Raw genomic sequence first — 26,083 nt, forward strand, 5'->3', positions numbered from 1 at the left:
GACGTAAACTGACTGCCGTTGTCGGATACAATTGTCTCTGGCGTGCCAAACCGACTGAACAATCGCCGGAGTTCCAGGACTGTAATGGCAGTTGTGGGGCTGTTCACCGGAAAGATTTCCGGTCACTTACTGTAAGCGTCGACCACGACCAAAAAGTGTTGGCCACCCACTGGACCTGTATAATCGATGTGAAGACGAGACCAGGGTTTGGTCGGTTGCGGCCACGAGCGTAGGTAGGTTTTCACCGGTGACTTGGATGCTTCAGCGCACCGCAGACAAGATCTTGAGAGTTGCTCGATCTGGGAGTCCATCAAAGGCCAGTAGACATAACTCCGAGCAAGGGCCTTCATCCTGTTTGTTCCCGGGTGACCTTTATAGAACTGATTCAGGACGGTTGGTTGTAACTTCATTGGGATGACCACACGTTCTGAAAACAACAGGCATCCATCAGCTAGCGATGGTGCGTCACGCCGGTTGACGTAATGCCTCAGTTCGTCTTTCTGGCAGGTACGCGGCCACTGATTGAGATGGTGCTTTATGGCTTGCTGCAGCAGAGAGTCTTGGTCGGTAGCCTGGCGGACCATGTCGGCAGTCACTGGGAGGGTGCGAACCGCTTCGGATACTAAACGGTTAACCTCTGGTTCCAAGGCAATTGTTGCGACCACGGTAGCTTCTTGTTCTGGCCTGCTTGAATCAATGAGTCGGGACAGTGCGTCGGCTTGTCCCAGGCTGGTGGTGGACTGGTATTTTATCTTGAAGTCGTACTCCAGAAGCAGAGTGGCCCATCGCTGGGGCCGGTTGGTAGTATATCCCGGAATTCCTTTCTCGAGCCGAAAACAGCAAGAAGTTGCTTGTGATCGGTCAGTAGGGTGAACTGACGGCCGTAGAGCATTTTATGAAACTTCTTAACAGCAAACACGATCGCCAAGGCTTCCTTTTCTATCTGACTGTAGTTGCGCTCGGCTGAAGTCAGGGATCTGGCCGCATGTGCAATGGCTTTCTGGCTGCTATCTGGAAATACGTGTGAAATCACTGCGCAAATTCCATAGTTCGAGGCGTCCGACGCCACAACAATTTTCATCGATGGATCGTAGTGTGTGAGTAGCAAATCGGAACTTAGCATGGATTTGACAGAGTCAAAGGCGCGTTGACATTCTTCTGACCATGTCCACTTGTGGTCCTTGGTAAGTAGCTGATTTAGTGGGCCTCGAAGGCGATGCATGGCAGGCAGGAACGAACTGTAGTGACTGACGAGACCGAGGAAAGACCTGAGGGACGCCACGTCTGTGGGTGCTGGCATACGTCTGATCGCTTCAATGTTCTCCGGGTCTGGACGGCGGCCATGTTCGTCAATAATGAACCCCAGGTACTTTATCGACCGCATGAAAAATGTGCATTTCTCTCGGCGCACTTTGAAGCCATATTCTTGAATACGACTAAGCACGTAATCAAGGCGCTGCCACAGTTCGTGGGGATTGGAACCCATGACAATGAGGTCGTCCAAATAGGCGGCAACGCCTAGGGCATCCTTCAGCATCGTATCCATAATCTGTTGAAATATGGCCGGCGCTACTTTGACACCAAATGGCAGTCGAGTGTACTGGAACAGACCTCGATGGGTATTGATCGTGAGCAGTTCTCGGGATTCTTCCTCTAATTCAACCTGGAGGTACGCATAGGCCAAGTCAATCTTCGCGAGACATTTCCTCCATTCAGTTTCGCAAACAAGTCGTCTGGGAGAAGCAGAGGGTACTGATGGGCATCCAGTGCCATGTTGAGACCGGTGGAGAAATCTGCACACAACCGGATAGTCCCGTTAACCTTCTTTATCAACACAATAGGTGCGGCCCAAGCAGAGTAGTTGGTCGGTTGGAGAACACCCAGCTTCTGAAGTCGGTCCAGTTCTTGGTCAACGACAGGCAAGGCTGCATAAGGCACTGGACGTTTTGGCCTGAAGACTGGCTTGGCACCAGGGAGGAGGCACAGTCTGGCTTTTGCTTTTGTACACCGTCCAAGTTCGTCAGTGAATACAGACGCATAACGTTGTAGGAGGTGCTCAAGTGAACGCTTCGGCAAGTCAATTTGTCCGGGTGCTGCGTGTATGCCGTTGCAAATAGAGTTGATTGGTTTATCCAGCAGGTTTAGCTTTTCGATCCAATCTAGCCCCATGAGATCAAGTTTGGGGCATGACGTCAGGTAGCAGGTGGCTTGTGCCGTCGAGTCCTTGAAGTTAATGAGGCAGTCCACTTCGCCAGTCAACTTCAGTTTGCCACCGGAAGCATTACGGGCCCAGTGATCAGTCGGCTTCACATATGGCTTACCGATTCGCTTCCACGTTCGTTCACTGAGCAGCGTGATATCGGAGCCAGTATCAAGTTGCAACCGAACTGGGATGTCGTTGATACGAACCGTCACGAACTTCCTTCGGCAAGCAAAATCAACTTTGAATGTTGCCGTCACCGAGTTGGACCGCGATTTGTGGGCTGCACGGTGGTGTGCGGGTGGCTGCAATCTTTGAGATCGACACAAATCTTCTTTGTGGCCGCGACGACTGCACCTGGAACATTTGTGACGCCTGAACCGGCAATAACGAGCAAAATGCCACTCACCGCAATGCCAGCAACTCGTGGGAGGCTTACCCTGTCTTCGATCGGGCTTCTTGTCGGATTTCCTGGGCACGCTGTAGTTGATTGCCTGTACACAGCTGCTTGAGGTCACAGGTGACTGACCGATCATAGCCGTGTCGTGCTTCAGGTTGATGAGGCGTTGGCATTCAGTGGTGAGGCTCTGCAACGTCATTTCGGTATCCTGTTCAATTCTGTTCAGTTCTGATGTGAGCATCCTGGGATGACCGGAGACTGGATACAAAAATGAGGCACTTAAACTGATTCTCAGTCATTGAGCTGAGCTTGATGCGCTCGCATTCTCGATTGACAACACCGGCAAACGTGATGAAATCATCATTATCTTTCTTGACCAACTTAAGGCATTGGTAGCGGATATTGAACAGTGATGTTTGATCGCCGAATATCTGAGACAGTGTTTTGGCCGTTTCATCAAACCTGAGGTCGCGGGGCAGCTTGGGGAGAATGAAATTTGTGAACCGTTCATGCTCCGGTGTGCTGAGTTTTCGCAGCAATAGTCCGACTTTCCATCCATCATCAAATTTGGAAAAATCAGTCTTGAACATGTCTTCGTACCGCTTGAACCAGGAGTCAAAAGTGTGACCAGCAAGTGGATGGAACGTGAACTCCGTAATTGAGGCTGCGGTAGCATCAGTTGAGGAAACGGAAGACTCACCAGTACTGACTGCTGCTGTCTGGATATACAGTTTCTGAGTCAGTGATTCAATGAGCTTCAGTTGCGCTTCTTCAAACTGCTTTTGTTGCTGCTGCAATAGCTCTCGGAGCTGATCAAATCCGATTGACATCGTGGGTTCCCGTTCGCCAATTGTAGTAACGGTATTTTCCTCAGCTTAGTTCTCGGTCTGAGCCTCCCAAGCTAGCGTTCACGTCAAAACAACCACCAAAGGTGTACAAGGTCTATTAACGTCCAAAACGAAGTCAGGAACAGTTGTACGGCGCTTTGTATATATAGCGTAAGAGGCTATAAATTTCTGGAATTTCTGGTGCGTTCTGGATGTGCCATTGGCAACCAGCATTTGGCCAGTACTGGGTCATGATTGGCTGTTGGGTCCAGATTGTCGACCAATCAGATCTTGTCTTGATGCCGGACCGGCAAGCGTCCCGAATTCTAGGCCAACCTCGAGCGGGCCAGGCTTCTCGGCCGTAGCAGTGCCTAAAGACGTACCGTATAGTGGGATCCGCTTGGATTCCTGCCTAACAATGGTTCCCTAGACTCATTGCATTTTACAAATCATTGGACCATGCGAATAAGTTTTCATTAGTTCTCGTACGAAAGTTTCGTTTTTTCTGGTTCACGGCTTCTTTAATGAGAATTGGCTGGACTAGATGAACCAGTTCATACAAGCTAATCCAGTACCTCTGGATGATGCCGTCAAGGTCAGGAACTAGGAGCAATAATGCCAGCTAAATTTGAATCCATTCAGGTATTTACTACTATTCGTATTTCAGTAGTGTGAAATAGAATTACTCATCACTCAACACAATGTCTCAGCTGAATGCACCTCAGCGGAGTGCAAAATGAGATAATCTTCGAAACACTGTTATCACTGAGTATAGACAACTGAGTTGGCCACCACCATGCTTTGGAGTTGAAAACTTAATCAGAAATCACCACAATTCCCAACCTTAAATTCCTGATATGAATTCAAACAAGAAATGCTTGGAGAAATCACCGAATGAAATAGTGCGGCTCACCGATTGCCCATTTGTCTGAGGCCCGCAGAGTGGGTCTTTAATACTGACCTCTACACGTTAGTACGTATGTCGTACGTTACATTTCCCGCTTCCCGGTATGGCGGTTAAATCGATCCAATTCCGTGTGATTTAAACAATTTGCCAATCAGGTTAGTTCAAAAGAGTGGTTTTAAAAAATTGTGCATGTCTGGTCCCCAGATTGATGCATAGCTTAATTTCGTACTTATTTAAACATGTAAAGGCTGACTGGGGTCGTCACGTCCTCGAATAAAGATCACAAAACGTGTACGTTGCGATATGCTGGGAGCTATCTCGGTTACTTTAGTCACAGCAGTCTAGGTAAGATAAATGATTGTAACATTTGGTTTGACCTTACTGGTTGATTTCCCGGATAAAAATAGTCACAGTACGCGCTCTATCACGTTTTCTGCGTATAAAGATGTGTTTGCTTCCATTCTATATGTGGAGTTTTGGTCTGACACGGGATACAACAGGCCACTTTGTGTTAATGTTGTGTAAGGCATGTTCAAATAGTTCCTAGGGTCACTTTCATGGCTTTCTTCAAAAAGCTACGACTGAGACATTGTCAGAAAGGTCAGATTCCTGAAGGTTAACTCAGAACGCCAGAAACCTGCTACCCCATCAAAATCTCAACACGAAAGCCGGCAAACATCCAGGTCAGTCAATCATTTAATCAGTTCAGCAAAAGCTAATGAGTGTTCATGCACCCCACAGAAGTACGACCGAATGTGATCAGCGTTCGGGCATTTCATAGAGGCACGATCGATGTTGATGGGTGTTCACTAACTCCCATCAAACAGCCTGGATGAATGTTAGAAAGTCCCCTTTAAGTAACGTGGGGCCGTTGTGACTTTTGCTGTTGCACTCGCACGCACTCAAGCTCTCGCACTCGCTTGTTAGGAATATAACTGTTGTGTTCACTTCTGTGAGTCTTTTTTAGGCACTGGGCACTTCAGGGGGTCAGCAGCAAGTACCACAGATTGGCGAATCAACAGATATAACAGACATGGGACAGTGTGATCTGTCGATTTCCGTTTGATGATTTGCGTTGCGCTACGCCCTTGCATCTGGAGGTTATTTTCACTTTTCTGTAGAGTATGCCCCTAATGATCAGACTCCATTCCCTATTAGGTAAGAAGGATACAAGATATTTCAATTCCACCGGTTCCGCGATCCCGTATAGTCTTGTTGTTGGACATCACAAGATCAATAACAATTGAAACCAGTCTTATTCTCGAAGGTAACTACTCACAAGGTTGCTGAAAACTCTTCGACAGCCCACGACCGGTTTTGCCCTTCCCATTCGGGCTCATCAGGTGGGCACAGTCCCAAGTTTCCGTCAACCTCACGTTCCACTTGTGAGTAGTTTCCTTTATGAAAATATGTTGCGATATCACGAATATCGTGCCAACTGAAACATGAGGCGGCCTATGTGCAGCACATTTAGTTGTAGAATATCAGAAACGAGAGATTCAGTTGAGTCTCTCGTGGAAACCAAACTAGACTGATTTTGTGTGTATTTCTCAAGGACAGTCTGATTTCTCTTTTGGCTTTAAAACAAAGATTTTCGTCAAATTTGCGTGGGTCCAAACCAAATTTGTATACCTGTTTCATCCGTTTGCATTGAAGGAGCTTGCTTTTCCAACCTAGTGACGAAAACATAAGATATGGGCACGTAAATGTATTTGTCGTGAGATCATGAATTTCTTTGGAACAATCCTTTGGAGATGTGGACGTAGCCTAAATTAGTGTGGATGTCTTTCGGGTAGACAATATCATACTTCTTGTTGTAAACTCCTATGGGAGTTTCCGACGAAACAGTTCAGCAATCAATATTCAGTTGTGCTGTCCCTAAATAAGTAGTCCAACTAGTTCGCAAAACTTGCCTCCGCTCAACCCACTGGTAATCAAAGTTAGTCGGGATAATTCGTTTAATTAGACAGATATATGGGGTGATTTGCAACAGTTCAGGTAACCGGGATTCTCTACAGAGTAGCTTTTTTTGCGAATAGTCTATATACCGCTGAAAGGAAGAAGGCCTTCACTGCGGAGTTGTTTATTAGAGAAACACCAACTGAACAGCTACAGACTTTTGGACGGGGGAGCAAAACTCTCATATGCATCTTGTTTACAAAAACTGTATATCCGTCCTCTTCTCGAACAGGTTTTCATGTAATTTCCTGGATACTCATTGACTATCACTCAAACGTAAACGAATGCCACAAAGCGGCTCCACAAACCCCGTAATAAATCTCACTTCCCGATAGGCGCGAAGCGGATCTATGGGAAAACCATATACTACTCGAGTACCTCCTCAGTAGTATCCACCGTTACACTACCAGCTCTTGGTTAAAAGCTTGGCGCTGAAAGGTCGCCACAACGGGTTACTTCGTTTATACATTATTCTTTGGCAATGAAGCCTTCTTCAGAATCCACTATTCACGCCGTATATGTTTTTTTCACACATCTAATTCCGAGATTGATCCTTCGTTGGTTTCAGACGCGGACAAGCGCTCATTTTCGTAACAGACTTTGCCCACTTCCGTGGAGACGCAAAACTCAACCGAGCTCATCATTTGGACTGAAGACTTATTTGTGTCCGAAGCAAAAAGTATTCGTCCAAACCTTCTTCGAAAGCAAAGAAATCTTCTTTGGTGAAAAGATCTAACGCACCAACCGTTTTCTGTTGTAGGCTTTGGATAGAGTTTAAACCATCAAACACCCTATCAGTAACTCATAGTCAGATACCTGAGCTGCTGTCTCCAAACAACCTTTAAACAGGAACAAGAGTGACTCTGTCTGAAAGTGGGCCATTTTTCTTTGGATGTGCGTTTCCATACCTGCACTAACCTAGCGTCACAAGTGGGAATGGATAAACTGTTCGTAACTGGGCTTCCTGGTTAGAAACGCACAGTGAAAACTACCTTATTGCTTTCTCTTTGTCCTTGAGATTATCCCGTGACTAAATGTAAAGATGTGATTTTCAAGCTTGGTTTAACAGAAAAATGAATGTAACATAGCGATTTTCATATTGTTTAACTGCCTGACAACCACCGGAATAAAAGACGCAGATGGCAAACTTTCTAATTCACGCTCGAATTTTCGGTCAATGTAGAGACGTACAGACGACAGTGATTGCTGATCTACGATTGGCCTGGCGAATAGGGTCAGCTTGCAGCCTCTTCCTGGGGGTCGATCATACTTTTTGGGATCTGAGCGACATTTGAAGATGACGCCTTGTTTCAGGGAGGTTTGGTAAGCAATCGATGTTGTGAAATGTAGGTAGCTCGGATTGCAAACGTTTCATCACCAAGCGAGGTGACATCGTCAGTGCAGGGTTGAGTGGGCACTGACGATGCCACCTCGATGGTGAACAGCCACTAACCAATCGGTGGATTTATTGCTGTGCACGGAGCAGGTCGACCGAAGAGCAGCACAACTTGAGGTAAAAAAAGCTTCTTCAGGATAGCTAATACCCAATGGGTTTGATGAAGCGGCAGCTAAGACGGGTATTGGTCCCAACATCAAGGCCCAACAAGGGGTGGATCGGAACAGCAATCATACCATACAAAACAGGGAAGTCGTTAGAAGAAGGTGTTGAATGCAGCTAACATTAGAATCGCATTCCAGAAGGGAAAGACTCTACGCTCAGTGTTGGTGCAGTTGAAGGGTCGCCTTCTGTTGATAGGTCTGTGTATGCAAACTAAAGTGTATTGACTTTACGAAGCTTTATATAGGTCAGACAGCCAGGGAATAGCACACTAGAATCGGTGAGCATAAACGGTTCATTAACAGACCCCCGAGAAACGTAGACGAATACCAGGCGACAGTCAAAGATTCGGCAATAGTAGGGCATGCAACAGACATTGGGTACAGGATACATTTGGAAAATGTGGACCTCCAGAACCGGGGGTTTAGATTCACACCACAAGGGCTGGTGGCCGAGGTGGTGGAAATCGCCAAGCATCCCAGCGTTGAAAGAATTCAGTGTTTGATCAACGATGTTTTCGGAGCATCGCCCGAATCTGGTGGGAACACCGGATCAGCAATGCTGAAGTACGTCGAATTGTATTCGGGAGAAATAACCCACTCGATAGATTGCATAGGTTGCGCTGGCTTGGCCACGTGCTACGTATGCCAGTCGACCTCAAAGGGCCCTTTTCGCGTGAAGGGTGGAAGAGAGCCAGAGGCGGTCAGACAATAACTTGGCAGCGAAGTGTGAAAGCCACTACCAGCAAACTCAGCTGCGCTGGTCATTGCCGTCTACCTGGATGGGGACCCCGAGAAGGACCACATCAATGGTTAGAGACGTTGTAAGATATGGCCCAGCCGCAACCTCAATGGCGCTCGTGCATCCTAGCTATTGTCTCCAATGCATAGCTCCCTTCCAATCCCCCCACTTGACAGCCCACTGACAGTGCTGGATTTATGCACCAATTTATCATCTCCTGCCGGCAATGCACAGCTACCTACCCCACCTTCCCGAATCCTCGGTGAACGAAACTGCGGCAGCTACAACCACTGTACGACGAGTACGCGGTTATCACAGCTAACAATGATGATGATGATGGTGATGAGAATAGAGGGCGTAAAACTGGCGAGCGTGTGGAGAGCGGTTTTTAGATCAGCCGAGATGACACGAGACGGTGTGCAGCTATCAGCAAAATGGTCGGGGTCTAAAAGTACAAATTCCAAGTAGAGTAATCACCCCCACCCCAAATTGACTTTCCCGGCACCGCTGGATGAAAACAGATGAACAAAATCCGTGACCGACCCCAAGAGGCATACTCCATTAGGGTGTCCCAGACAGAAAAAGCGAAGCCGCGAAATCCGGGTTCAACATGAAGATAGCTCCTCCCCCTAACATATCTATCATAATTGTTGGTCATCCACAATAACCAACAGACAGGAATATGAAACTGACACCCAGCACTGATCAAGTAGGCTAGTCATAAGAAATCTCACCGATTGGTTCCCAGACTGCCCTAAAACCCAATCAACCTACTTACTTGCTTACTCACTTGGCCTGATGAAGCTTTTGTGTCAAAAGCGAAACGTTGCCCAGCAATAAATGCACCAATTGTTTACCAAACCTCTCTGACACAATGACTACCTAATCGGTCTCAAAAATAACATCTTTTTCTTACTTTTTTCTCAGAGCACTACGCCCAGGAAGGAGGAAGATACATATGAGTAGAATTGTCCTGGCTGACCTTATCCAGTCTAGATGAATTGAATTGTATCCTGCCCCTAAAACTGTCATATGCCTACCCTATGACAGACACAACAAAGCCTAAAGCTTCTCCCCCTCCCCGAGTGGAACAGTTTCGCATCATTTGATTGTCACACACCTCCCGAACACTGTTTAGTGCACTGCACTTTTGTGGACAGTCAAAAAATCCGTTGTGACCTTGAAATCACCCTAGCAGTACGAATGACACTTGGCAGAATATTTGTTATCGAAAGAAACTGAAATTTCAGATTTACAGAAGCACATATAGTCGATACGGGACTGGTAAATAAGTTTTCGTGAGGGCATGTCCAAACGAATCGATTGCTGCAGAAATGCCACTGATGACTGTTTACCACGTTGTCAGAGCTCATGACGATTGGCAGTGAAAACTCTGTTGGTCGATATCAACCCATCTGAAACAATCAGGAAGTCGGTGAAATCAGCGACGATTAGGAATAATTACACAGGATAATAGTCGCGGAATGAAGAGCGCCATCCACAAAATATGTACAATACGGGTCAGTTATTCAATCGTGCTCCTGGGGCGTCAACTACAGACAACCAGGTCTGTGATTCTAACTCATTCGTGGCTTTACGATTCCCCTTGTCAAGACTTGCGCAACCTTAAAAATATCACCGGGCTTCCTTCGAGTCACATAGCATCCATACCCCAAAAAAAGTAATGATTGATTGAATATTCTGATCAACTCTTCCCAGCGTCATTAGCCGCATTTATGCCAGAGGACGTGAAAATGAACTAGTCGTGGGTTGTGTACCGACCCCTCCTAATTAAGTGTCGTTTCTGGAGGCTGGTGAACCAATTAGCCCAAAGTGCTGATAATTGACCCGTTGGCAAGCCACCAAGCCGGAACATAAAAAAACCGTTCAGCTGTAGCACTCTTCCGGTGCCTAGCTGCCAGGCCACGCGAAGGAAGCACCAGGGCTGGGATACTGCCAGGTTGCCCCAGGGGATTTCGAGAGGCGGAGGTAGGATTCGAACCACGGACCTTCCGGTCAGTGAATTTGCGCCCTTAACCACTTGGGCCGGAACATACATACACGCCATGGGCCGAGCGATTCGCATTCAGATTGATGTGTGCTCCGACGACACTAGACTGCGCTTTCTTGGTAAACACGACCAGTGAACAATTAGCAAACGGCCTGGGGTTAATTTGGTAAAACTCTCTGTCCGCTCATCATGACTGGAAGAGGATTAAATTAATTTAGTGGATCATTCTTGTTAATTGATGGTCGATCGGTGTTAATGTGAGTTCATCAAATTACCGCAATTTCACGTCTAGTGTATAGCTGCTAATTAGTTGGGGCGAAATTAGCGCGAACCGGATTCATTTGCAAATTAAATTGGTGTTCACACAGGGATTCTGGTGAATTCTAGTTGAATCTCTAATGAATAGCATTCACCAAGTAAACAAATCGCTTCATGTTACACTTAGCAAGACGTTCGAAATATTGAGGTCCAGTTTCATGATATAACCCTTAAAAACATCGGCAACATCTCAGCCGTTGTGCTTCTTCGGGTCGCATGGATACTGGAAGCGTTTTACAGGAAAGCGATTATCAGTACATCGACAAAGACCACAAAGGCGACCTTGTGTTTCATTTGGCACGATATTCGAGATATTGCAGTATATTTTTGTAAAGGAAACTACTCACAGGGTTGCTGAAAACTCCTCGGCAGTCCACGACCGGTTCCGGCCTTCTAATTCAGGTAGGCGCAGTCCCCGAGTTCACGTCAACTGTTCCGTTCTACTTGAACCCAAATTGGACTGATTTTGACAAATACACTCATTTGCAAATCACTTTGGTTTTCACGGAAGACTCAAATAAATCTCTCGTTTGTGACGCTCAACTGAAAGTGCTTTCCATAGGCCGCCTCATGTTTCATTTGGCACGATATTCGTGATATCACAGTATGTTTTCACAAAGGACTCTACTCACAAGGTTGCTGAAAACTGTTCGATTTAATTAGTTGTGAATCATTCAGTGCGGTTCTACCACTTCTCTTTAATCGGCTTTCCTGATGAGCCCAAAACGGAAGGATAAAACCGGCCGGTGGCTGTCGAAAATTTTTCAGCAACCTTGTGAAGATTATTGGTACTGTTACCACAACGCACTGCATGCGTAATATTGACTGCGGTATCTTAACGACCGTGCCAACCAAAGTAGGGTGCAGCGTTCGTGCAACAAATTCAGCTGAAGAAACTAGAAATCTACTCGAGTATCCCCCGGGTATCTGGTGTTCAGGGAGAACATGAGTTCGATGGGACCTCGGTGATGACGCCTAATTGACGACCCCCCGAAAAAGGTCGAAACGTCTATCGTGGAGCGTTTTCGTCAGCCTTATAAGCAATGTGCTGTATCAAGAGAATGTTCCCCACGTTTTTGTTGCTCCATCCATCGCGGTTTCCGATCATCGATTCTTCCATTGGCCAGCTTTGATAAAGGAAACACATATCGACTGAGGAACGACTATGTGTGAATGCAGGCCTGATTGGCCTCGGTTTTGAGAGTGTACTTCATGTACTCTGAATGTCTCTAGAATGACTTCCACGCCAAGCATTGTTTCGAACACTTAGACAGGGAGAATGAGTGACGGTCAGCTCAGGAGCGTGGCTAAGCACCAAGGTTTCTGAAAACTTTTCCATTCGTCACGTGAGTGCTCCTCTCAGTGCATAGTAAAGTCAACTTGTCTTCCAATGCAACCGAATCATTTGATTACGGGACTGATGCAAATGAATAACTGTTTTCGACAAATACTCTTAGTTGCACAAGAATTCGGTTTTGACAGGAGACCGAATTGCATCCAGGTGAAGCTCTTGTTTTTGTTACCGGCCCGCTTCAACCTAACGAAAGATTCAGCGAGACTCCCGTCAAAACGAAACTGGTTTGCGGATGAGTGTGTTTTGCCGAAATCTGTTTACTTTCGGTTCAAATAGAACATAATGCATAAGGAAACTCGGAGAGTGCCCGTACCTGATAAGCCCGAATAGGAAGGGCGAAACCGGTAGCTTAGAAACATCATAAAAGTGCGATTCAGCTGTGTTCCGGGTAAGTGTCTCGAAAGAACCAAATTTGTTTGCAAATGAGTGTATATTCGCTAATTTCGTGCAATTTGGTATCAAGTAGAACATAAGGTTGACGGAAACCCGGGGACTGCGCCTACCTGATGAGCCCCAAGAAGAGCGAAACCGGTTGTGGGCTGTCGACGAATTTTCAGCAACCTTATGAGTAGCGCATTACGTCCAAACTAAGAGTTTTGTTTTTAAATGGGAAATAAAGGTTTCCGCTTGCATCAGAAATTCGAGTCTTCAACTAGTTTACATTTTTGCCACCCAGGAGCGCTTTGTGAAGAGTTTACTAATTTGTACTAATGGACCTGTCACATTGACAGGGAAGGGCAGTTAGATTACACGTTTGGTCAGCAAAGTTTATCAATACCGATAGGACCGAATGCGACGTTCCCAAACACGAGGCGAAAGGTGCATACGTTGAGCCCGGGGACCTGTGACCTTTATTATCGTGAATTGTCAAAAAGCACACTAATTTCCGATCAAGAGCCAGTAGTTTGGCTAATTTACAGATGTTACTTAATTGGTGGGAAGTCGGAATATAAAAGGCATCAATGACTGGAGACGACATGGCAGTCAGCCCAATCCCAAGAGGTGCTTCAACCCATCTTAGCCCGCCCTGCTTCACAGTTTCCAAACTGTTAGGCGGAATTCCATACGGATCCCTCTTTACCACTCGCACTCAGATGCTGCTACGGCCGAGAAGTCCATCCCACACAAGACTGGCCAAGAATTCGGGACGCTCGCCAGTCCGGCATCAAGGCGAGATCTGATTGGTCGGAAGTCTGAACCCAACAGTCAATCATGACTCAGTATTGGCCGAATGCCGGTTGCGCATCCACAACGCGTCAGAATTTCCAGAAAGTTATTGCTGCCTACGGTATATATATATATGAAGCGCTGTACAAGTGTTCCTGACTTCGTTTGGGGCGTTAATAGACCTTGTACACCTTTGGTGGTTGTTTTGACGTGAAAGCTAGCTTGGGAGGCTCAGACTGAGAACTAAGCTGAGAAAAATACCGTACACCACACAATCCCTGCTGTTCTAATTAGTAACTCTCTCAAATGACCTCCCAGTTTGCTTCGGTTTCTTTCGTTCAACTCCGTATCATCACTCATCTCATGGCGCAAAACTCAAGACATCCCACTCGACAGACAGGAAGATTTACTTACCCGTGCTGTATTCTAGTTCATGGATCGTCTACTTTGTAGTTCCACACGTGTTGACAACAACTTTGTTTTGAGGCGGCGTCCTAATTTGGAAACAACTGCGAGCAAAATGCTAGGGATGACATTCTCGCTGGCATGCCGTACTTGAGTCGAAATTTTGTAATTGTATAAATTAACTGCTCAGTCTTTCCCCTCTCACACAAAAAACTGTTTCGGAACAGGATGAGGGGCGCAGTTCGCCGGCTCCACGCCGTATGTGTGGTTAGGGCTGCGTTGTACCTCTGCGGTCTCGTTCGCATAGCCACATTCTTCTCGATTGTCTGTCAGACATGTGGACAGCAGATCGTGTCAAAAAGATTTTGCACATCGACTGGATCAATTATTAACTTCTCTATGCTTCACCCTTGTAGTGGTGGCACTTTTAAGTTCTTAAGCTCGTCAAAGACTATAATATGGCTGCGATTCAGGTGGAACTTCAGTTTGTCGGAAACCCGGGGATAAAACTGTTCTTGGGCTGTCGAAAACTTTTCAGCAAACATGTGATAAGTTTCTCGGTAGTTATTGGGTTTGCTCAGCTCAACAAGTTGCTTGCATGGTAAACAGACTTCCGACGGGTTGACCCGTGGCCGTTTTATTTATTTTCAAAAAGAGCGGCTTTCAATTCCACGAGGCTTTCGACTGACACCACTTGTTTATACAGGCACCGTTACGTTAGAGCAAAACAGTAAAAGTGTGTGGCTCTCCGATGGCAGTTAATCTCGAAGGGGGTAACTGTCCTCTAACCACACGTCCCGACTGTTCGAGAAGGGCGTTCCCTCCGCGGTTCCTCCTTGCTAGGACGATTGTCCCCAGGTGAGGTTTCAGGTGCCTAGGAGCACACTGCAGTGACTCGCAGGCGGCCTGGAACAACTCAGATAGCCGAAAATCAGACGCCTTTTACCAACTGTTCACTTTTTACGTCAGCGTGTCTTTCACTTTTTGTTTTGATCGATTCATCAGACACCCACTAGACCGGAAAATCCTCGATGAGGGCTTTTACTGAACTCCGATAATCAACGAAAATATCACTACTCACGTAATATAAGTAACCTGTCAAGAAAAGAAAGGTTTCGCAAAGTCAGGTGGGCTGTTATTTGAGATGTCAGTTGAAACAAGGGTAAGTGAGGTGTATCCACACTGGTATACAACTGTGCTAAGAGCTCGAACCAGTAAGTCAGATCGACCCCTAAGTTGATCAAGATGTAAAATGTAACAGGGAATGACTACTGCATAGGGAAGGCACACATTCTGGTAGTAAATGATCGATAGGCGAATAGTCCGCATGTATCTCCGGCTCCTGCACAAGAGTGAATAAGCGGGCATGAAAGCGCATAAAAATATCAAATAGATCTCGTTGGAACACAGTAAAGGACAAGCAGTTATTCTCTGCATGCCCAGTTGAGTGAATTACGGTGAAATTTTACCGAAAAGTGTTTATTGATTTAGTAGTCAGTATAAGTTTAATGCTGTCCGAATATGATGGTTGCCAGGGTGACTTTGTGGGATGATGAATGGAACTTAGAAGCCTTTCCGAGGCCTATGGAAAGTGCTACTTCATCAAACCTGTCTCTCCAGCTCTGGCTGGAGAGACCCATGTCCCAGTGGAAGATTGATAAACCTCAATCCACAGGTCTTTGATACCTAACGCAGATGAGTACTTCTGGATGAAAAACTAGTTCCAGGGTATGTGGCAAATGAATGGATGGCCATATATGGTCATTCACGGGTCCAGCGGCCAAAGTCCGTCGATGGTCTTAGCACGCCAGCAACTTTGTCATTTCATTGGTTACAGTCAACCGACCTTGAGGTGGAGTCCGCTAATTGGCTGACACGAATGCTCTATGACTTGCAGGCGGGAACGTCAACGATGTGGATGTTGTGAATTGAGGCGACGATCCGGTTCAAAGATTCCCACATTGCTCTCTTGCTCACAAGTAGTAGTGGAGAAGAATGAGTAGTGAGCAGAATGAGTGGGTAGAACCCTAAAAAAACCGTCCATCAGTGGGATTGTTTCTCGTAGGAAAGTTCTCACATTGATGGACAAAACTTGGCACCAAAAACCGGTTACGGCATTATAAGACTGTGCAAATCAATTCGACCTTACTATTATTGAACATGTAAGCTCTCAATAACAAGAATCTACTTTTAAACATTGGAGGCCAGCATAACAGCAGGAGGCGGGCGTACGCTGCAGTCAGGTAGTTGAGGTCAACGCTGGCTTAAGACAATGGAGACCGGTACAAGCATATCCGCCTGAGAAGCTTCAGAACACGCGACAAAATCAACAGGAACAACCCCCATATAACGACTGACGAGAAAAGTATTTACCTTCTTGACTTCATCCAGAACACGAATGTTTCTGTTCAATTTTCTAGTGTCCCTTCGATCGATTGTCGTGTTGATGGCATTCGGTGGAGAGCTTCGTACAGCCACGGAGTTCAGTGGTTTGAGTTCGGTCGCGGAACTTGAAGCAGAGGGCAAGACCTGAGAGGGAAAGTGCAGAACGAGTGGATGATGGAACGGTTTTATTAAGTTGATTTGAATCCGTCATCCGGATGGGCAAAAGATGGGAATTTCAAGGGTCAGGGTCGGCTTTTGATGGCTACTTGCAATTTAGGACTAGAATGCAACGAGGCTGGTGAGGACAGATTCTCCACACTTCCTCTCGTATAACAGGAGTCTTGTCTGTGCTAATGTTACTCCCCCCCGTTTGAAGTGTTCCGCATAACTTTCCATAGTCTTGACACTTAGCTCGTGATTACTTTTAACCCAACCAGCTTCTTCGCTGTTGTAGTATGATCACTTCTGCTCAGGCGACTTTCCAACTCCAACCTAACTTTATCCCTTTCTATTTGCAAACACGGCTTGCCAAGTTTTGTCTAATGCAAGTGGGCGGAAAATTGTGGCCACTTATCAAGAGGAGATAGGCAAAATCTTAATTTCGTGATGACGACCATGGCGAAAGTGAAGATCAACACACTGGGGAGCACGATGATTAGGGAATTTGATTGCGGCACTCTCTTGTTATGATCATGAAGCCTAGCTTCATTTTTTCGTCCTTTATGCTTAAATGTCTGTTGACTAATTCCATTTTGAATCTGTTAAAGTAGACGGGGAACTTGGACAGTTGAAATTCCGAACCAGTGTAGTCCTTGTGAGACGATCGTCTGCTTCATTTTGCTATCAATCGAATAAGGTCACTCGTATGTACCTGAGAACGCAATGAATTTCCACCTTCTCAGGTGAAATGATCGCCTCTCAGAAGTAAACATTCCTTTTTGGCCTGCTCAAAAGAGGTAACTGAATAATTTTGGACGGTGCTACTTACTGGGTCAAACAGGATTGCTAATTGGTCAAAATGTCTTTTGAATATCATTTTTGGAGTGTGGTAATATCAGTTCACAACTAGTAAGCTGCAAACATCACGAGGAGACTGGACCTTACCGGCTTTCGACGGTTTCCGCACCTCAGTGACCAAGTGAGTCATACTGGGGTTGTCTCTGAGACACTCACAGAGTCCCTCATACCAGGTCGGTCACTCGTTAGAGGCCTGACAAACACAGTCTCCTGGTCCTTTAGGGTGGGTTGAAAAATGTGGCGACTTGTTCCGTAGAAATGGTAATGCATTTGCATTTCCCGCCAAACACCGCTGCCTTGCAGTTAGGCTTTTGAGCCAAACGCTTTGGTTGAGGACCCTAATCGTCCTCCTGTCCAGGTGTGGGCACCCTGACAGAATCTCAGCCTACGTACAACCATGATGTCTTACGGCAACGAAACATCGGTGTCGAACACTGATGAACACGTTGATGATGAGTTATCTCCAAAGAAAAAATATCCACAAGTTTAATATGTCGTGAATATTGACACTGCAGGCCGTGTTTAGGTAGCATACATTTAGTGAAAGCATTACTGTGTGCTGTAAAGTTTCTCGCCGAAAACCTGATTGGAAGATCAATTATTATTGAACAACATTGTTGTTAATAAGTGTTTACTTTCGGACCCCGAAAAGCATGGGTAAAATCGGTCAAGAACACGACGAGTTGTTCTGTTTTTTTGGCGACCAAAGAACTGAACCGGTAACGGAGAGAGGCAGTGGAAACACGAATGTGCGGGATGTCTGCAGCTAGTTATCAGCTGCGACCCCAATAGGCTGCTTCATTTAATCACACAGAGCTATCAAAATGCTCACAATGATGCCCTCCGATTAACAGCGGCGGTCTGGCGATGAAGCGAGCACGTGAGCTCTATCCAGCTGGGAAATAGTGATTCACCAGCGCAGAGTGGAGAAGGTCATGATTAAATCCTCTGGTTAGACGCGTTTTTAGTACATTCTCAGTCCGTGCTAGAGCTCTGATTGGTCCTTCCACAGCGCAGCTACCTACTCCTTTCCAAATCATCGGTGAAGGAAACCGCGGCGGCTACAGCCGCTGTACGACGAGTACGCGGTTATCACAGCTGACAATGATGATGATGATGGTGATGATGAAAGTACCGATTTGTGGAACTCTCATTTTTCAAGAATATAGATAGGTGAGTGGTACGAAAAACCCATTACAGAAGTCCTTCTTGCGAAGTAAAGTCAGAGTGGGTGAGCAGTGGAAACTTCTCAACGTTGAGCGACTGCGTCCAAGGGCAATCTCCGGTCACAGGCTGAGGCATGAAAAGCAACGAATAACTTACACTACTAACAAAATATGAGTAGAGAAATATACACCGAGAAATCGTCGAACACCAACCGTTTGCGGATGAGCTCGCAGTGTGCCTGTAAGGATGATTTTTTCTCGCAAATCAGGGTCTAACTGCTTCTCATTCTTTTCCATGGCCAAATTTTCGTTTGGTGGTCTCAATACAGATTGTGCTACTTTCAGCATGCTCTTCGTTCCAGCGTCATGTCTAATCGATTCTGTGACGGATGCGCCAATGGACGGACAGAGGTTTGGCTGCCGTTGTTTCAAATGTCGGAGCTCACCCAGACAAACCTGAATGCCTGGAAGGAGAGAAATAAGAAAAGAACCGTGATTCCTCACAACCAACCAGGAAGATAATGGTCTTTACAAAAAGGCGGACCGTTGAAGAAACCGGGGAATTGTTGACGATAAATATATTATGCGCAGGATCATAAATGGAAGAAGCGAGTCAACAGTGGAACGGCATCAATTTCTGATTGTCGTTATGTTATATATGCGGTGTTGTTTTTGGACTGTACGTTGCTATTTTGTTCAAAGAGAATAATGTAGTAGTGATGGAACTTATGAGAACAAGTTCTATTTAGAGGCACGAAAAAAAAGTTGACGGTATAGAAGAGGGGTGTTACGAAAATACTGGGTGCTTTCGGTGTCATCCATCCTTTGAAACTTTGCCCGCGTGACTCACTCGTTGATTGGATGGGGTCCAACAAGACATGGTGGCTAACTGCTGTCCATCCAGTTTTTCCTGGGCTGATTGAGATGTAGGCTTCGCCGTTGTTTTCAATAAGCTATTTATTGTGGACCACAGTCTCCTTAATGCCTTCTTATTACCGTGAATCCCGGTATGGATAGCCACGTGATCGCCTGGTGCGTTTGGCCAAACCAGAAAAGTCAATGAACGTGCGATCCGGCCGATCTATTGATTACTGTCGCGTACAAGCGGGTCGAAAAAAGTGATACTAAGAATACAACTCATCTGTCAAAGACGAGTGAAGAACAACCAATGAAATCTGTCTCAGCGAAAACGGTTATTCCATTGGCTGTTATATAGTCCCGTTACGTTCGGAGCTGGTTCTCCTAGTACTATTGATGAGTGATCTCATCTAATGTGACCTTTTTTCCTTATAAGGATTCATGCAAATGAACTGAAATAGCTGTAAGGCGGAGAAAAAGGGTTTTCTGGCTTTGATAAAAGATAGATTGCTTTTTAAAATTTGAACTTGACCAAAATATGTAATTCGCGCGCCATACCGATCAATGAGTATTCACAAACAACCGCCATTTGAACTGTTGTTTAAAAGAACCGTTGTTTACTCAGGAATTCAGTGCACTTAGTCAGTGTTTGGGAGAAACAGGTTACACTGAGTGCTTGTCACATAGAAAAACTTCGTAAAAAAGGTTACACATGCGTTGTTTGTCCCTACCATCACCATCACCGGATGAAAGGGCCCCTCAAAAGTCTGAAACTAGAGACAGCGTCAATCCATGCTGAGGTAGTGTCCTAAATTTTAACAGCTGGTGATCGGCAATCGAGTGTGGAATGGTCTTACACCATTATGGATTGGTTCTACCAAACCCGGACGGCACTGCTTCTTGAAACCACATGCCGTACTATCTTTGAAAAAAATGGGGCGTCATCCTGAAGCGCGACTACTGGTCAACTAAAATGAATGCCGTCTAGAGACACAACAGAAGCGGGGTAACAGACAACCGTCAGCAAATTTGTACTTAATACAGGAAACTCGATTAGCTGTCCCCCTTGTCCGGTAAAATTGATCAGCTGAGATGTCTGTCAAGTCTCCTTGTTCATTCACTTCATTTGTAGACGTCACACACACACAAATTCACGCGATATAATCTCTAGCAGACATAAGCGTTTCATATTTCAGTTGAACCAGTTTAAACTGAAAATCCGAGACATAATGAATTCCCACTTCATCATTTCTGGGAATTATCAGCAGCGTCTCATGAATCCTCAACCGGACTCGAACCTACAACCTCTCGGCTAATAGTTAAAGTGCATGCCATTCGGCCACGAGTAGTCCATCACCTACGTGAGTAACTCCTTGCCCGAGAAGTCAAGTGATGTAAACCGCGTCGTTGATGAATGAGTCACTTGCTGTTGTGTGATAAAATGACCAAAACAATACACGCGCCGCGTTATTTTGTTGTATGATTGCCGAGCTGATGTACTACCAATGTAACGGAATGTATTTCAAGCAAAAAGCAGATAGGAGATTGGATGACAAGGTCATTCACGGATACATTGGAGAGCCTACCAGCTACACTGTGTATAGCAGGCGATGGCACACAGGGAGTTTGATTGCAACCCTGTTCTGTAAACCCATGCAGATAGCTGGTGAGATAGTGCACCATAAATCGTTTCCTTATACCGAGGAACGTCCCATTGCTTATGCCATGTCGGAGATCACAAGGTCCTACCATAAAGCCATTGCAGTAACCCAGACAAGCACGACGTTTCTCGCACTGCAGGTCGGGGAACGCCTCACTTGTGGTGCAAGACAGGTCTGTTGAATGTATATGTGGTGTAGCGACAAGTTGTAACGCTCCATTCTTTCCATATCTGGCTTGCTGTCACAGTAGAAACCTCCGATTTCCCTGTACGTCACCCCCACCAACAAATCGGGAGGAACGCCATGGCCATAAGCACACACAGAACACATTTGAGTTTTCACGTCTGAACATGCGAAAGCGCTCAAATGATTTGGAACTTCGGCGTGGCCAAGGATATATACTGCTGATGAACTTCAATAAGAGTGGTTTCCCTTCTTTGGTGTGGGAAAAATTATGTCAGGACAGGAGGACAACTGATCAGTCGAGATCGGTGTGAATCCCGCAACCACCTTCAACAGAATCGAAATTCTTCCAGCGGGTTCCAAGCGTCAATGGAGCTAAATGACTGGAAAGTCCTGAGGGGCGACAAAAATTGATTTTGGCACAACTCAGCTCAGGATGCTTTCCTTTCACTGGCGTACAAGACGTGCTTTTGAGCAGCCCTAATACTCGACCATTTAGAGCTGTTCTTCGCAGATGGAATCCAGGTAAAATTTCAAAATACCTCCCAATTTGAGAGCGTTTTTGGACAGAACATTTGAAGGAATACTACTACTAACTTGGCAACTTACACTCGGGTAGGTTTTTCTCTTCTACCAACCAGGGTAATCCAGGGAGAATCGGACCTGGATAGGGGAAAATGGAGTCTGATTCTGTCTGTTCTGGTATAATGGATCCCAAGGCTGGAGTAGGTTTTTGAATACAGGTATGCTCCTGATGGTCATCCACGAAATCGGTTGGCTAGCAGTAAACGAAAAGATAGTCAGCGGGGAAGATAGCAATTCATCACTGCTTTAGAAATGTATCAGTAGTATATGCCGCGTTCGTTTTCGGACAACGGGTTGCACTCGACAAGTTAAGTTAGTTTAAACGTTCGTCAGTAGTGTTAAGGTGCTTCAACTCGTCATTACTAGACAAGGATACCTGCCTATCAGTAGTGCGTGACGTTGCCATCGAAAACCAAGCAACAGATTTGAAACCGCAGGTCTGGACATGAAAAGTCGATCTTTGCTAATCAAAGCTTGAAAAAAAACAAGTACGGTGTCTTTACTCATCACCGTGCACAAAGATCACGACGGAAACGAGTTCGACTGGGGCAGTGTTCGCACCCTGGCCTTATCATGAACGAAGAGCGAATGGGAATGGTACTCCATCGAAGAAGCAATCAAGAAGCATTAAAATTGACCCTATTTCTAAACCAGTAAGGGCAGGAAAACGCCAGAACCACAGAGCTCTGTAATGCACAAACAAACAGACCAGTTCTTCATAAAAGAAGCAGGAAAGCCCAATTCAAACGGGCACATTCGTTTGCTTGCAGAAGACATCCAGTCAGTAAGCAGTCGCGAAAACACCAGTCGTTACAACGAAGCAAATAGGGCAGTGCAACCAACCAATCACACTCGGGAAAAACAGGCAATTGGAGAAGGGGCCATTCAAAGCGAGGGAAGAGACCACTAAAAATAGAAGGCACTAAGATAACCAGTCGAGTGAAAGGAACTCAGACCTCAGCGCAACAAAGATAACAAAAGGACCAATAATTTCCTGAAAGCGCTCTCACCCAACTAGCGAATCATGTTAAAGATAACAGGTAATCCTCAGATGCAATATAAATGCATGCAGGCACAGAGGAAGTACCCACCCAGCTGCGCGCCGATGATGTCTCCCCATTTGGTGACAAAATGTTTGCAATTCAGTTGCCAAGCTCGGCGAACAGACCAACAACCACCTGATCAACAACATTCTTAAGACGTCACGTGAGTTGTGGTTGGCTGGACGCTGGACGCTGTGCATGTGCACAGCGGTTGGCTGCTAACACAACCGCCACTTCAGTTTGCAGTGTCAAGTCACGGGTTCGAATAGCCCATGTGTGGTGAAGTTAGCCTAACAAGAATGCTGAAAAACTGGTACTGTCAGTGGGAATTGAACAATATGGATGATCAAGGATTTCATGTTGGAATTCAGTGTGGATTTGATAGAACATTCATGCTGCCACATTGAAGTTTTTCAAAACAGTTTGTGTGAGCCATTTGTACTCACTGTGTCGGAACTTCAACTACCTTCTAGTTTACCGAATGTAGCCAAATGTTGTATGCAGTCAAAACAGATGTAATCAGCTTTCTAGACAGAAGGATATCTCAGGTGTTGTCTCTGTGCTAAGAGCGTGTGTATGTTGCGGATGGAATGAACGTGACGTGGATCAATGTCAAAGTGCCAGTTAAATGGCACAGGGCCGTTGTAACTTTTGCACCCGCACGCTCCCGTTTGTTCGCCATAAAGCTGTTGTGTTCCTTATCAGTGAGTCTTTTATCCGGCACTAGGCAATGGAGCGGGAACAGCAGTCAGATATAACAGTCTGAAAGTTCAGGTTAGTCGATTTGACACCTTTTGCTACTCAGGAACTGCAAATTTTCACAAATAATTCGGGGTGTGTGTTGCTGGTTGCAAGTTAAAAGCTGTTTTATTCACCTCGGAAATGTGTGTAAGTAGACGGCCATCTATCTGCAGATGCGGTAGTAAGGAGACGCGGTGGTGTAAGTCGAAGGATACCACTGGCCACAATACCTTGGATTCCTTTATGGTTCACTGTCTTTTCAAGCCAAATTCTCCGCATCATGCACTCCTATCCCACTCTCAAGTTTGTATCACTTTTTTGTACTGGTATTCTACGAGTATTGCATTATATATTATACATTATATAGTATATATTACATATATTATGTGCCTAACTTCTATAGTTTTCACGCGACTATTGGTTGAGAAATAACCTCTCGGAATGCGCAACTCGTTTAATGACATAAATTCACCGGAATTCGCTTAAAAAGGATGTAAAGTTCCAAAGATACTCATGGGAAGAAAGGAGCAAAACTGATAATGTATTGAGGTAAATGTCGGTGGCCGAGGTAGTCTAGATGATCGTTAATTTGTTCACGAAGCTGGGCGATCGAAGATGTATCATCAGTTTGCTGTTCGGGAACGGAATAGCACGTAGCGGGATATAAATGACTGTGCGGAAGTAGTGCTGCGTTGGCGTGCTACTAGCCGGAGCTGACCTCCGAATACGATTGGTCGTTCGGTCGGATGCTTTTATTGGTTGGCCCACACCGTCCCCAACAAAGCGCTGATGACGTCAAGTTAATTAGTGATGAAACGTTCACAACCGATTTACATGGTTCAGTAGATAAGACAAAAACTGATACTACTGTGTAGTAGACTCAGAAGAGACACATTCTGCTTTTGTCAGTGCACCGTGGCGGCACCGCCGTCAACCAAAAGTACAGCCGTCTAGGACACGCGTTTCTCCACGCTATATCTGAAACCCTCGCCGCATTGGGCGCTGATCAGTAGTATATCCAGACAAAAAATTCTCCGAAGGTTCTTTTTTGCGTTCTATCACCTGTCCTCACTAAGCTGGTCACGAAGTTATTGAATGTAACCACAGTTAACACGAGTAATGTAAAAAGGTAACGTTGTGACGAGAACATGAAATGCTCCAGTAAACCTAGGTGTGAAACTTAGTACAAACGACCTATTGGCTTTTTCCGGCTGCTCGTGAGTGTTTTGACTGGTGTTATTCGATCTTTGTGGAAGACCTAACAACTGGAGTCTGATTCAGAGCATATATTTGAATGCAGGAGTCCTCTTTAATTCCTCATCGTCATACTCGAACACATACGGTGTTTTAAAAACTTCTATCGACAAATAGTAAAAATACTAAGTCAAAAAGGGACACGTGGTTAACTGACTAGATCAGGAATGAATCAATAGGTGCACTAGGGTCACGTGTTCCCAGCGGACCAGTGAGAATCCAGGATGACAGAGTGACTCAGCGCTCCAGCCCAATGTCGCAGGGGCATTGTGTGGTTTTAAAATCCTTTTTTTCACATTTGCGAATAGAGAGTGATGCCATTCAATTACTTCGTAAAAAGCGCAGCCAACTGCAGGTTAAAAATGCGGGTTTTTGAGAACTGGTGCTGGAGAACACAAAAGAACCTGGAGAAAAACGTCCCACTAGATACGTGGAATGCGATGAAGGTTCCCGAAGAAAATGGGGAAATTGATTAATCTACTGCATTTTTGTTTACTGGCGTTGCAGCACCCAAACACCGATAAAGTATATCAATATATTGATATAACGCTCGTAACTGACAGACACTGCACACGCCGTTTTGTTGTCATGGAGCAGACTGTGAAATGTAGTTCTTAGGTGTGAGAAGCTTCGCTTAATGGTGGCCTTCTGTGGGTGACACACGAGTGCACCCGGCCCAGCAGTAGCTGCCTGGTTGCTTTTCACTTCTTTTAGGAGTTATTTTCCTGTGGCTGCCTAACACCCTAATAAGTCGCAAGGCTTCGTTGAATCTGTGTCAATTACACTGTTTTTTCCACCGGAATTTTCGTCCTCCTGTCAACCTAGCTGACCAACTCCAGAAAGATTACTGCCTTAGTTTCATTTCGCTCCAGACAAAACGGGATCTGAAGGAAGTTTGCCGTCCTGTAAGTGAAGATCCTTCGGTTTTGAAAAACACTGGCCCCATAAAACCCGTTTGGCAATTTTCGAAAGCAACTTCTAAACATCGCATAAAATCATCACCCACCTGTGCTCTGGAAGGACCGGGTTGATCACCTGTCACACTGTCGGAGTCACCCCAGCCGCCAAGAGACTCATTTGTAGAACGTTGTGAGGATGGAGAGGTTGAATGGGGGACTACGATGTCCTTCTGCAGGTGTCCCCGGTGGAGTTGGATTTCGGAGCGCAGAGTGTCAGAGCTGAGGGCAGGACTTTCGAGCGCTTTTCTGTCTGGCTGCAACTCAGGGGTTGTTACGGACTGTTGGGCAATTCGTTTGAAAGCACACTGCACCACTTTCAAACTTTGATTACTTGGTTCGGACCTGAGTTCAACCACAAAACATACTACTGATACATGCTAAGTA

General features: G+C 45.7%; 2 protein-coding genes across 2 annotated transcripts in view; one reads left to right on the top strand and one right to left on the bottom strand.

Annotated features, from left to right (window-relative positions):
* Nucleotides 1–9,868: 9,868 nt before the first annotated feature.
* T265_08575 (hypothetical protein) overlaps nt 9,869–26,083 on the bottom strand; it is a gene marked incomplete at both ends in the record, with an annotated part of 35,057 nt that continues 18,842 nt past the window's right edge. The window contains 5 exons of the mRNA XM_009174420.1: nt 9,869–10,007; nt 16,221–16,376; nt 18,629–18,879; nt 21,715–21,895; nt 25,747–26,041. Of these exons, the coding sequence (XP_009172684.1) occupies nt 9,999–10,007; nt 16,221–16,376; nt 18,629–18,879; nt 21,715–21,895; nt 25,747–26,041 (892 nt within the window). The remainder of the gene's footprint in view (nt 10,008–16,220; nt 16,377–18,628; nt 18,880–21,714; nt 21,896–25,746; nt 26,042–26,083) is intronic.
* T265_08576 (hypothetical protein) lies at nt 13,507–16,380 on the top strand (the record flags this gene model as incomplete). The annotated part of the gene is made up of 2 exons (XM_009174421.1): nt 13,507–13,652; nt 16,239–16,380. The coding sequence occupies 2 exons, from the start codon at nt 13,507–13,509 to the stop codon at nt 16,378–16,380; spliced, it is 288 nt and encodes a 95-aa protein (XP_009172685.1).

Source organism: Opisthorchis viverrini (genome assembly GCF_000715545.1).
Source record: "Opisthorchis viverrini unplaced genomic scaffold opera_v5_228, whole genome shotgun sequence".
Taxonomy (NCBI): domain Eukaryota; kingdom Metazoa; phylum Platyhelminthes; class Trematoda; order Opisthorchiida; family Opisthorchiidae; genus Opisthorchis; species Opisthorchis viverrini.